General features: G+C 41.8%; 1 protein-coding gene across 1 annotated transcript in view; it reads left to right on the top strand.

Annotated features, from left to right (window-relative positions):
- LOC103272242 (mitogen-activated protein kinase kinase kinase 13) overlaps positions 1 to 12,025 on the top strand; it is a gene marked incomplete at its 3' end in the record, with an annotated part of 161,246 nt that overhangs the window by 122,893 nt on the left and 26,328 nt on the right. The window contains exon 3 of the mRNA XM_008069729.1: positions 10,792 to 11,351. Within this exon, the coding sequence (XP_008067920.1) occupies positions 10,877 to 11,351 (475 nt within the window). The remainder of the gene's footprint in view (positions 1 to 10,791; positions 11,352 to 12,025) is intronic.

The following is a 12,025-nucleotide window of genomic DNA, read 5'->3' as shown; positions in this document are numbered from 1 at the left end:
GGAAGGCTGAGGCGGAAGGATCGCCGGAGCCCAGCAGGTCGAGGCTGAGGTGGCGGGAGCGGCCACCGCACTCCAGTCTGGGCGACAGAGTGAGACTCCAACAACAACAACAACAAAAAAGTCCTCACGATATTGTTGTTAATAAGATGAAATACATGGCAGGTTCTGAATATTGATTGATAAATTGAAAAATAACTAAAAAGTTTGTATTATAGCCCACATTTTAAAAAATAATTTTAATTTTCAATAATTTTACAATTATTTTGTCATTACAATTTTTGTTCTCTCTTACAAAAGTCATAGAATTCTAAAAAGAGAAGTCACAAAATAACAAGAAAAGAAAAGAATGAAAGACACTAGCATCTATTGAGTATTCTCTGTTTATTTGAAGCTTCTGTCAGGACCAACTCAAGTTCCAAGTTGTATGTATTCTGCAATCCCTCTTTTTTTTTTTTTTTGAGTTAGAGTCTCACTCTGTCGCCAGACTGGAGTGCTGTGGCCACTCCCGGCCACCGCAGCCTCGACCTGGGCTCCGGCGATCCTTCCGCCTCAGCCTTACAAGTAGCCAGAATTACAGGCGTGCGCTACCACCCCCGGCTGATTTTTTGATTTATTGTAGAGATGAGGTCTCGCTGCCCAGGCGGGTCTCAAACCCACGGGCTCAGGCAATCCACTCACCTCAGCCTCCCAAAGGCGCGGGATTACAGAATGAGTCACCGAGCTCGGCTCTTTTTTTTTTTTTTTTTAAAGGGGAGTCTTTATCTTCTACATTTCCATAAACAACTCTTGCTCACAGTTCCTAAAGATGATTCTTCACCAAAGGTGGTTTCTGTGATCCTAAATGCAAGAGTTTCTGTGCCTTTAGTACGTAATTCATTTGGACCTTAGAATGTGGATATAATAAAAACATTATATGCTTGTTGTCTCTTGACCTCTATGTCAAGTTTCAGTTTTCTCAGTTATGATCGTTCTAACTTTTCTAGATTGCATATGATTCTCACTAGCAGAAAAAGTAAAAACAAAACTGGAGTCATGAGTTTTTGTTTCCTTGTTGTCATATTTTTAATTCATTTTTCTTTTCATTTTATAATTTATAATTTTTAAGCCTGTTTGCAAGTCTCGGCACAAACTGACAATTCAATTTCCTGACAGTTCCCTTAATATTTCATATCATTTTTCATATTTGCAAATATTGTTAAGTTGGCTCATTAGTTTGTGTATTTAAAGCAATAAGGATTTGGATTCAAAACTGCTGATTAAACAAATAACACATACTAGTGATAGAAACTGGGAAAAATATAGAAAATTTAGAAGAAAAACAGTGATAACCACTGTTGTCTTTTAAACCTATTTTCTTAAAATGTTTGTATAATTATTTTTATGTCTATAAATATTTGTATGTTGGCCAGGCTCCGTGGCTCAGCCTGTAATCCCAGCACTTTGGGAGGGTGAGGTGAGTGGATTGTCTGAGCCCGTGGGTTCGAGACTAGACCTAATCTCTACAATAAATTTTAAAAAATTAGCCGGGCATAGTAGCGCATGCCTGTAGTTCCAGCTACTTGGAAGGCTGAGGCAGAAGGATTGCCGGAGCCCAGCAGGTCACACTGGGGTAGCCATGAGTGTGCCAATTTTAGTCACACTGAAAGCTTTGTGTATATATATATATACATATTAAGAAGTATATATATATGTGTGTGTGTGTGTATATATATATATGTTTAAAGACATATATATGTTTGTATCTTGCTTTTAAGACATTTTAAGTGAATTTATTTAGATACTGATCATATTCTCCAGTAAGTTGGATTTGGTAAAAAAAAAAAAGCTGATTCTTTTGTTGAATATTAATACTTACAATACTATATGTTATTTATTAAAGATTTATGGAGGTTATGGCTAAATAATTCCTTTGGTCAAGAAATATGTTTAGCTTTTTGACTTAAAGCACTTTTGAAGCCTCACGAATTTCTGTTTCTTGATAAATTTATAGACTAAAACTCTGAAAATGAAGCATCTTTATTCATTTCAAAGCCGACTATAGACTTATTTTAACTTTAATCACAGTTGTATTTATAGGTACTGGAATTCAGAAGGTATTTGTCACCATGGAGAATTTGCCTTTTTGTAATTTTAATTTTTTGCTGGCTCCAGCATACTTCAATATTATTAAGCATTTATATCTTAACAAAAAATATAGGTACATGGTAAACACTGACTCGATATTTTTGAATACATGATTATTGAGGGAAATGCTATAAAGAAGTTCAAATGAGGTAGGTCAGTGGATATGGTTGATTGAAGTTATTACTGTCCTTTCAAATAGGAATTTCAGTAGATTGTTCATAGTTTAAAAAGCAAGTAAGGATAAAGGCATGATTGGAGGCCATTCCTTTTATCTGATTTAAAATCACATGCAATTTTATAACTCCATTCAAAAAAGCTATCTAATATTTCCAAAGTTCAAATCAAAATCTGGGTGACAGGTCTCTACCCTGGAAAAACAATTTTATGTGATTACTATGAGCAAATACTTTAATCCAAGTTTTAAAATGGGATTGATGCTCCTAATAGCAGAAATTCTCTTATGACTGCTATATGAATTTTAGAGAAATGACCAGAAGGTTAAAATGGCAGTGTTGTATTCATTTTTTTTTTTTTTTTTTTGAGTTAGAGTCTCACTCTGTCACCCAGACTGCAGTGCAGTGGCCGCTCCCGGCCACCGCAGCCTCGACCGGCTGGGCTTCAGCGATCCTTCCGCCTCAGCCTTCCAAGTAGCTGGAACTACAGGCGCGCGCTACCACGCCTGGCTCATTTTTGATTTATTGTAGAGATGAGGTCTCGCCAATTTGCCTAGGCGGGTCTCGAACCTGCGGGCTCAGGCAATCCACTCACCTTGGCCTCCCAAAGTGCTGGGATTACAGGCTGAGCCACCGAGCCCAGCCTTTCACTTTTTAAAATAGGCAAAAACATGTCAAGTAAAGAGAAGACAGCTTGAAGAGAGCTCAACATCTGTCAACAAATCTGATAGCAGTAATGTTTAATTTAAATTTTTTTTTTCTTTTTTGAGTCCAGGTCTCACTCTGTTGCCCAGGCTGGAGTACAGTGGCATAACAATGATTACAGCTCATGGCAGCCTCAACCTCCTGGGCTCAGGCAATCCTTTCACTTCAGCATCCCAAGTAGCTGGGACTACAGGCATGCGCCACCATGACCGGCTAATTTTTTACTCTTTGTAGAGATGGGTTTCGCTATATTGCCCAGGCTGGTCTAGAACTCCTGGGCTCAAGCAATCCGCCTGCCTTGGCCTCCCAAAGTGCTGGGATTACAGGCATGAGCTACCGTGACTGACTGAAATTTTTTATTCAATTTTAGTCACACTGAAAACTTTATGTGGCTAAGTTGTCCAAAATATTTTATTAATTCATATTTATAATATAAAATTTAAAATATGATCATTATAAATTCTCCTTGATTAGTAACATGGGAAAAATTGTATTGTATAATAAAAATCCAAGAATATGAGGGCCATTTGGCTATATCGCCTCTTCCATTCCTCTTTCTTTCTATGCTGCATCCAGGGATCTTGGCACAAAACCAAGGTAATTTCCAGAAATTGGCAGTGCTCTGCCAAATGCGCAGCTGCTGCTGTCTCCAACCCATGCCTGCTAATTTTGCACAAACCACTTCCTTCTCTTGGGGCCAAGAAATTCACAGGGCAGGGGAAGTGTACCTCGAGGGTATATATGGGAGCACTGTTTAGCACTCTTTGCAGATTAGGTCTTGTAAGGGTAGCAGTGGTGTCACCTTGCCTGTGGGCCTTCCCATAGTGCACCTGCTGGTAAGGATGACATCCCAACCTAGTCCTTTACCCCCTCTGGTGTTCTTTGACTGTCAACATTGAAAAATATTGCCTCATTGCCTTCCTGTCCCCTTCTAATAAGTATGAGCTTTGATTTCTCTTGAAGAACCAGTTTTTCACAAGGGTACATGAGCCATATATAGACAAGGAGAGAGGGACCGAGTGGGCAAAGACAGCCAGAGATAGTGGGGCTGCTAGTGCTCCCTCAGCTTCCGCTTACCAACTTCTTCACTGTACAGTGACAGGATGTGGGTGTACACACAAACACAGGTAAAATTTAGGCATTTTTATCCTCCTACACTCTTCTTAAATGTAGAGTCAGCTCTGATCATATTTGAATATAGTCATGGTGATGATTTTTTTTTCCTTTGGTTTTGTGCTTCTCAATTTCTCTACCTTTGTTGGTTCACGTTGGACTTGGTGAGTATGAGAGAAGCCTATTTGACTCCATGCCTTTATACACACCTTGAGGTTCACCTCACCTCTGCCCACTCCCAGAGCAGTGCTGAATCACCAGCAGCTGAGTAGCCTCCCACTGCTCTGCTGAGGTGCAGGAACACCCTCTAGGTGGGTGCTTGTGCTTCCTTGGGAATAGTTTTAGTGCATCCAGAATAGCACTTTGAATTGCTCGTGATGCTTTTGTCATCAGTGGTCACAATATCACGGATATTCGTTTCTTTGTCTGAATAAACAGGCAACCATACTAGTGGAAGGTGCTGAGTTGAGGAAGGAGGACTTATCCCAGCTCTGCCACTAGTCAGTTGTTATATTAAGCAAGACAGCAATCTTCTAAAATTTGATTCTCATACGTAAAACAAGTAGGTTGCACTACATTCCTTGGATGTCATTTTTCCTTGATCTTTTAAATATTAATTGCATTTGATGACTGTGATTAGACTCATTCATGTGCCAATGGGAACAGGACCACTTCATACTCACCCTTACCACTTAGAGATGGAAAGAGGTAGCAATGGAAACATGTGTTTTTCTAGCTTTTTAATGTATTAACTCCTTCCTATATGATGTTATCAGGCAGATGCTCAGGATAAAAATTGATCAAATGGAAATGTATCAGTTATTAATATAAAGTTCTAGAGTTTGATTCAAAAAATGAATTGCACCAATAGACAGTTGGCTGAAATTCGCCTATACATTTGGGTATTTGCATTATTCTCAAGTCTGATGTAAGCCAAGAGCATAACATCGGCCCTGTGCTGTGTAGGATAGCCAGGAGTCTCAGTGGCCCAGCAGCAGAGGCATAGACTAGAAGTAACTGCTGAGGCGGTGGCCAGGTCAGATAATGTGAAGTCAGCAGTCTTAAAAGAGAGTAGACAAGCCGGGCTCGGTGTCTCAGCCTGTAATCCCACGCCTTGGGAGGCTGAGGTGAGTGGATGGCCTGAGCCCACGGGTTTGAGACCCACCTGGGCAACTTGGCGAGACCTCATCTCTACAATAAATAAAAAATTAGCCGGGTGTGGTAGCGCGCGCCTGTAATTCCAGCTACTTGGAAGGCTGAGGCGGAAGGATCGCTGGAGCCCAGCAGGTCGAGGCTGCGGTGGCCGGGAGCGGCCACTGCACTCCAGTCTGGGCAACAGAGTGAGACTCCAACTCAAAAAGAAAATAAAAATAAAAATAAAAAAATAAAAGAGAGCAGACAGAACAAGGTCAGGGAGGCCAAACGCAGAGATAGCTCAAGGTTGTGGCAGGTGATCAACAAGATACCAAAATGAGGGAATCAGTAATGTCAAAGCTGAGAGATAAGCACAGAAGGACAGGGGATGAGAGGATGGAGTGAGGGGGACTGGGGGTCAGTTTGGCACCCAGCTATTGCTGTAACGAAGGGCTTTTCTTCCTTGTTTTTTTTCCCTCTGACCTTATATTCCCAGGCAGCTTCCTGGGACCCGGATTTCTCCATGCCCTAGAATTTGTCCTTCTTAACTCCATCCAGTTTGAATGATCTCCCCAACTTGTTTAGAGGGAAGAATCACCTGCCTTGGGTCACAAGCTTTCAGAGCCCACATGTGAAGGCAGGCGTGACCCTTGTTGCACACCGCTCCCCCGTGTCTGCCACTATTGTTATTTCTGGGCCAGCAACCCTGGCACACGTGCCCTGTCAACCCGCTTCCCTGCCTTTGCGAATGCTCTTACTCCTCTCTGTCTTCCTTCCCTCTGTGATACATCTTACCCTCAAAAGTTCATCTCAAGTCTTCCCTCTTTCACTCAGCCCTGCTAGCACCACCTGGCCTCATTATTGTTCCCCTTCTCACACAACTCTGTAGAACAGAAGAGGGTTCATTTGTCATGGGGGAAGAGGGCAGGAGGTAATTCCCTCAATGTAATTATTAACTCCTTAAGTAGTTTGTAAGCTTCAAAAGAATAGGAACTGTGTCTTCCAGAGACCACATGGTACAGGAGAGAGGTTTGGAATTAGGAAAAATACCCTGGCCTTTAATCCTGACTATGACTCTAGCATATACCTTTCTCTAGGCCTTAGCTTCCGTCTGTGAAAATCAGGAATAATGATTCCATGCTCTGGACTCCTTGCCCAGGGGAACAAATGTTTAGATCAAATGATCACAGATAACAGCATTGTTTATTTTTATTTTTATTTTATTTTATTTTATTTTTTTGAGTTGGAGTCTCACTCTGTCGCCCAGACTGGAGGGCAGTGGCCACTCCCGGCCACCGCAGCCTCGACCTGCTGGGCTCCAATGATCCTTCCGCCTCAGCCTTCCAAACAGCTGGAACTACAGGCGTGAGCTACCACACCCGGCTGATTTTTTTATTTATTGTGGAGATGAGGTATTGTCAAGTTAGCCCAGGCGGGTCTCGACCCGTGGGCTCAGGTAATCCACTCACCTCAGCCTCCCAAAGCGCGGGATTACAGGCTGAGCCACTGAGCCTGGCTAACAGCATTTTTTAACCTGTAAAGCTCTCTAAGAAAGCAAGAGACTATCATAAGAGGTTCCATCCGGTGGTTAAAAAAATGCAAGTGATTTTGGGAGTCTGAACTTTGAGTTCGATTTTAATTTCTGCTCTACTACTTACTCAATATATTATCTTAGAAAAGTTTCTTACTTCTCTTGTGAAATGGGAATGACACTATTACAAGGGATTGGCTTATATGTCAACTTATAACAGCCAATTGTCAAATATTTAGAAACTTAACCAAATTGTTAAAGTTTTATTAGCTTGAAATCTGCTATGATGGGGTTGCTATACCAGGGAAATCAGCAAACACTACAAATCAGATTGTTGTTGTTTTTAGGAGAGCTGATTTACTAGTATATTGCTGATTATGTAAACAGGCCTCTGTAAATGTAAGGCACTTTGTCTTATTTATCATTAAAAATAGCAATGGTAACAGTAATGTTCAATATCTATAGAATCTCGCCTTGTACATGGCACAGTTCCTAGTATATATTTAGTAAGCGCATTTTAAATTTAAATTTACTATTTGGAAACTTTTGTCCCTGAGCTAAATGAGCCCCCATCTTTACCTTTCTTCAAATCCCTCTCTATAAAGTGTCTTTTTAAAATCAGATAACATAAATCAAAGCCTAGTTTAGTGCATGACACACAGTAACGCCTAAACCGATAAGTCTGTAAATGAGCTAATCATCTTCTTCCGATATTTCGTATCTCAGTTATCAACATTGTTCATCTATTTGTTATTCCAAATAAGTTGTTTGAAAAGTCCTCCTCTCTCCTGTTTACTCACCCACCCTCATATCTAATCCATAACTAAATCTTGCCAGTTCTTTCCCTTAAATCTTCCCCATCCTCTTCACTGCCATTGCTACTTCCTTGTTCAGGCCCTCATCATTTCTTTCTTCAACTCTACCTCCTAATTGGACCTTCAGTCTTTCTCTTTCAATTCAACCTCACTTCTATAGATGTGATTTTAATTTATAGCTCTGTCCAAATCACTCCTTAAAAGTCACTGTTTTTCTGTAATCCCAGCACTTTGAGAGGCCGAGGCGAATGGATTGCCTGAGCCCGCGGGTTCGAGACCATCCCAGGCAACTTGGTGAGAACTCGTCTCTACAATAAAAAATCAAAAGGTAGTGCTCACCTGTAGTTCTGGCTACTTGGAAGGCTGAGGCGGAAGGATCCCCGGAGTTCAGCAGGTTGATGCTGGGGGCCATAAGTGTGCCACTGCACTCCAGCCTGGGGGGCAGAGTGAGATTCCAACTCAAAAAAAAAAAAGTTACTACTTAAAATTCCTCAGTGACCCGGGCTCGGTGGCTCAGCCTGTAATCCCGCGCTTTGGGAGGCTGAGGTGAGTGGATTGCCTGAGCCCACGGGTTTGAGACCCACCTGGGCGACTTGCCGAGACCTCATCTCTACAATAAATCAAAAATTAGCCGGGTGTAGTAGCACGCGCCTGTAGTTCCAGTCACTTGGAAGGCTGAGGTGAAAGGATCGCTGGAGCCCAGCAGGTCGAGGCTGCGGTGGCCGGGAGCGGCCACTGCACTCCAGTCTGGGCAACAGAGTGTGACTCCAACTCAATAAAATAAAATAAAGTAAAATAAAATAAAATAAAATTCCTCGGTGGCTCTCTATTGTCTCATGGATAAAATTCAAAAGCTTTAACCTGTCATGCAAATCCACAAAATTGGACCTTTGCCTACTTTTCTAAGAGTTGTCCCCTGCTACCCCTGCGTGCTATGTGGAATGCCTAGTTTTTCTTTCCTAATGACCACTAAACTCACAGAACTCACCCTTCAAAACTCAAACAACAGCTCTTCTATGACATCTCTAGACATATTTGGTGTTTATTTTTCCAAGCTCCCACAACTTGGATGAACATATCTTGAACAACGTATCTAACCATGTGACTGTTTATCTCTTAGTCTCTCCCTCTAGGTTGTAAGTTCCTAAAGGGTAGGAACCTATATATTATTCATTAATGCCTAACACTCTGCATAGCATATGATAGGAGTTCAATGAATATTTGAGTGAATGAATGAGAGTGCAGAGAATAGGATACTTTCACTGGTTCACTAATACGACCTATTGATAGGATATGACAATTTAAAAAATTGGGGTCTCAGTAGCGAAGATGAGAAAATAATATAACAAAGAGAGTCTATTTTTATCCATAACCCCCAGTATGAGATACTATGGCTCCCCATTACCTTCACTCAGATCTCGTTATACTTCTCTCCCATCTGTCCATTCATATCTCCATGCACATCCATATAGCCTATGTTCCAGCCACTTTGGGTTTCTTATCTATTCCAGAGTCATTCAAGCCTCCATGTCCTCATTCATACTTTCCTCCACACCTGAAACGCTTTCTCCCTTTTCTTTTCTCTCATTTCTCCCTTTTCTTTTCTCCCTTTTCTTTTCCTTCCCTACTTGCCTGATGAATGCCTACATTTCCTTCAAATGGATCAAAAATTGCCACCTTTGAGCACCTTTTCTTGAAACTATCCCTCCCTCTTTTGTGCTTTTCAGAGCACTTATTTGATTCATTATAAGCGCTGTACTGTCAATCTTTATTGGTCTGTCTTTTTCCCTTTCTACAAAGTAAGGTCATTCTCACATGGAAAAAGTTTATAACAAAAAGCAAACTACAATATGATATGCAGTATGGCACTATTTAAATAAATTAAATAAAAGCTTATGAATGGAAATCTAAAAAAACAAAACAAATCAAAGTGAGGATATCTTTATGCCTGGGTCTCTAGCTCATTCTTGATGCTTAATACAGAGTAAAGGAAGGACTATAATATAGATATTTACCAAGAAAGTAAATTTCTGGTAAGAACATACTTGACCTGCTGGGCTCCGGCGATCCTTCCACCTCAGCCTTCCAAGAAGCTGGAACTACAGGTGTGCGCTACCACACCCGGCTAATTTTTGATTTATTGTAGAGATGAGGTCTCGCCAAGTTGCCTAGGTGGATCTCGAACCTGCGGGCTCAAGCAATCCACTCACCTCAGCCTCCCAAAGCGTGGGATTACAGGCTGAGCCACCAAGCCTGGCCCCAGTCTATTTTCTTTTCTTTTCTTTTCTTTTTTTGAGACAGAGTCTCACTCTGTTGCCCAGGCTAGAATGCAGTAGCACGCTCACAGCCACCCCAGCGTCGACCTGCTGGGCTCAGGTGATCCTTCCTCCTCAGCCTTCTAAGTAGCCGGAACTACAGGCGCACACTACCATGTCTGACTGATTTTTGATATATTGTAGAGACGAGGTCTCACCAAGTTGCCCACCTAGTCTTGAACCTACAGGCTTAGGCAATCCTCTAACCTTGGCATCCCAAAGTGCTGGGATTATAGGTTTGAGCCACCATGCCCGACTCCAGTCTTTTTTCTCGTTTGTGTGTTTCTGTATTCTTTTAAATAAAAAATAAATTTTTTTTAGTCAGAGTCTCACTCTGTCTTCTAAGCTGTAAGTGGCATGATCACCACAGCCTTGACCTGCTGGGCTCAGGTGATCCTTCCACCTCAGCCTCCCAAGTAACTGGAACTACAGACATGCACTACCACGCCTGGCTAATTTTTAATTCATTTTTTTTTCATTTATTTATTTTTTTATAGAGACATGGTCTCACTATATTGCCTAGGCTGGTCTCGAACTCCTGGGTTCAAGTAGTCCTCCCACCTCGGCCTCCCAAAGTGCTGGGATGAAAAGTGTGAGCCATCATGCCCGGTGTCAATTTAGCATTTTTAAGTTAATGTTTATATATTGTTCTAACCTGTTTGGGGTTTTTTTGTATCAATGTATCATACACATTTTCTCATATTAGCAGATACTCTTCTAAAACATATTTTTTTATTGCTGCATACATTTCCATCATGTAAAATAAACCAGTTTAACCAATCCCCATTGATTCAATGTTTTCTTATATAGACAGAAGTGTAGTGGTGTAGTGTGGATGCTAACAAAAGGGTGACCTCATGTCTTCCTCCTGTTTTTCTCAGGTTTTGTTACCCTCTTCTGCATCAGAATTCTGTTCTACTAATCCTCTGAGTGTCATCTCAGGACCTTGGTCTCACTCATGGCACGATGGCCAGCCCTCAGGAGCACCTGAGCTGCTCCTCTTCTCCACACTTAGCCTTGAGTGAAAATAAAACCTTCAGTGGACTACAGGATGAACTCACAGCTATGGGCAACCACCCTTCACCCAGGCTTCCTGAGGACCAGCAGGCAAAGGGAATGGTGCGAACCGAGCTAACGGAGGGCACGAGCAGCCCCATCACCACAACAGTGCTGACAAGCATAAGCGAGGATTCCAGGGACCATTTTGAGAACAGCGTTCTTCAGCTAAGGGAACAAGATGAATCCGAGATGGCTGTGTCTCAGGGAAACAGCAACACCGTGGACAGAGAGAGCACGAGTGGAACTGAAGACATCAAGATTCAGTTCAGCAGGTCGGGCAGTGGCAGCGGTGGGTTTCTTGAAGGACTATTTGGATGCTTAAGGCCTGTATGGAACATCATTGGGAAGGCATATTCCACTGATTACAAATTGCAGCAGCAAGGTAAGCTAGAGTATGAACTTGAAAGGTAGTTCTTGTGTAAACACACAATCACCACCATGAACTGGATAACCTTTGACCTGTGGGTAAATTAAGGAATTAGTGCCAGGTGAATATCCCAAGTCAGTTTCCAATAAACCTTCTGAACAGAATAGATTCACATCTGGCGGGTCTTTTTTGGTTAAAACACATCTTTTGCAGTCATTCAATCCAGTGGTGTTCAAAGTAGAGTACATACAAGACAATCCACAGGATTGTAAGAAGAAAATATTAGTACTCCTGTTATTTTATCTCATTATTTACAATTTCTATTGTCATACATGTTTTCAGATATATTTGATATTATAATATGTTGTACAAATATATAATTTATGAGTAATTTTTTTTTTTGAGTTGGAGTCTCACTCTGTCGCCCAGACTGAAGTGCAGTGTCACACTCCCGGCCACCGCAGCCTCGACCTGCTGGGCTCCAGCGATCCTTCCGTGTCAACCTTCCAAGTAGCTGGAACTATAGGCACGCACTACCATGACCAGCTTATTTTTTTATTCATTGTAGAGATGAGGTCTCACCAAGTTGCCCGGGCGGGTCTCGAACCCATGGGCTCAGGCAATCCACTCATCTCAGCCTCCCAAAGCGCAGGATTACAGGCTGAGCCACCGAGCCTGGCTATTTTTAT

This window comes from Carlito syrichta, unplaced genomic scaffold (genome assembly GCF_000164805.1).
Source record: "Carlito syrichta isolate Samal-C Ts95f unplaced genomic scaffold, Tarsius_syrichta-2.0.1 Scaffold111496, whole genome shotgun sequence".
Taxonomy (NCBI): Eukaryota; Metazoa; Chordata; class Mammalia; order Primates; family Tarsiidae; genus Carlito; species Carlito syrichta.
Note: the sequence above shows the minus strand (reverse complement) of the source record. Positions and strands in the feature narration are given on the sequence as shown.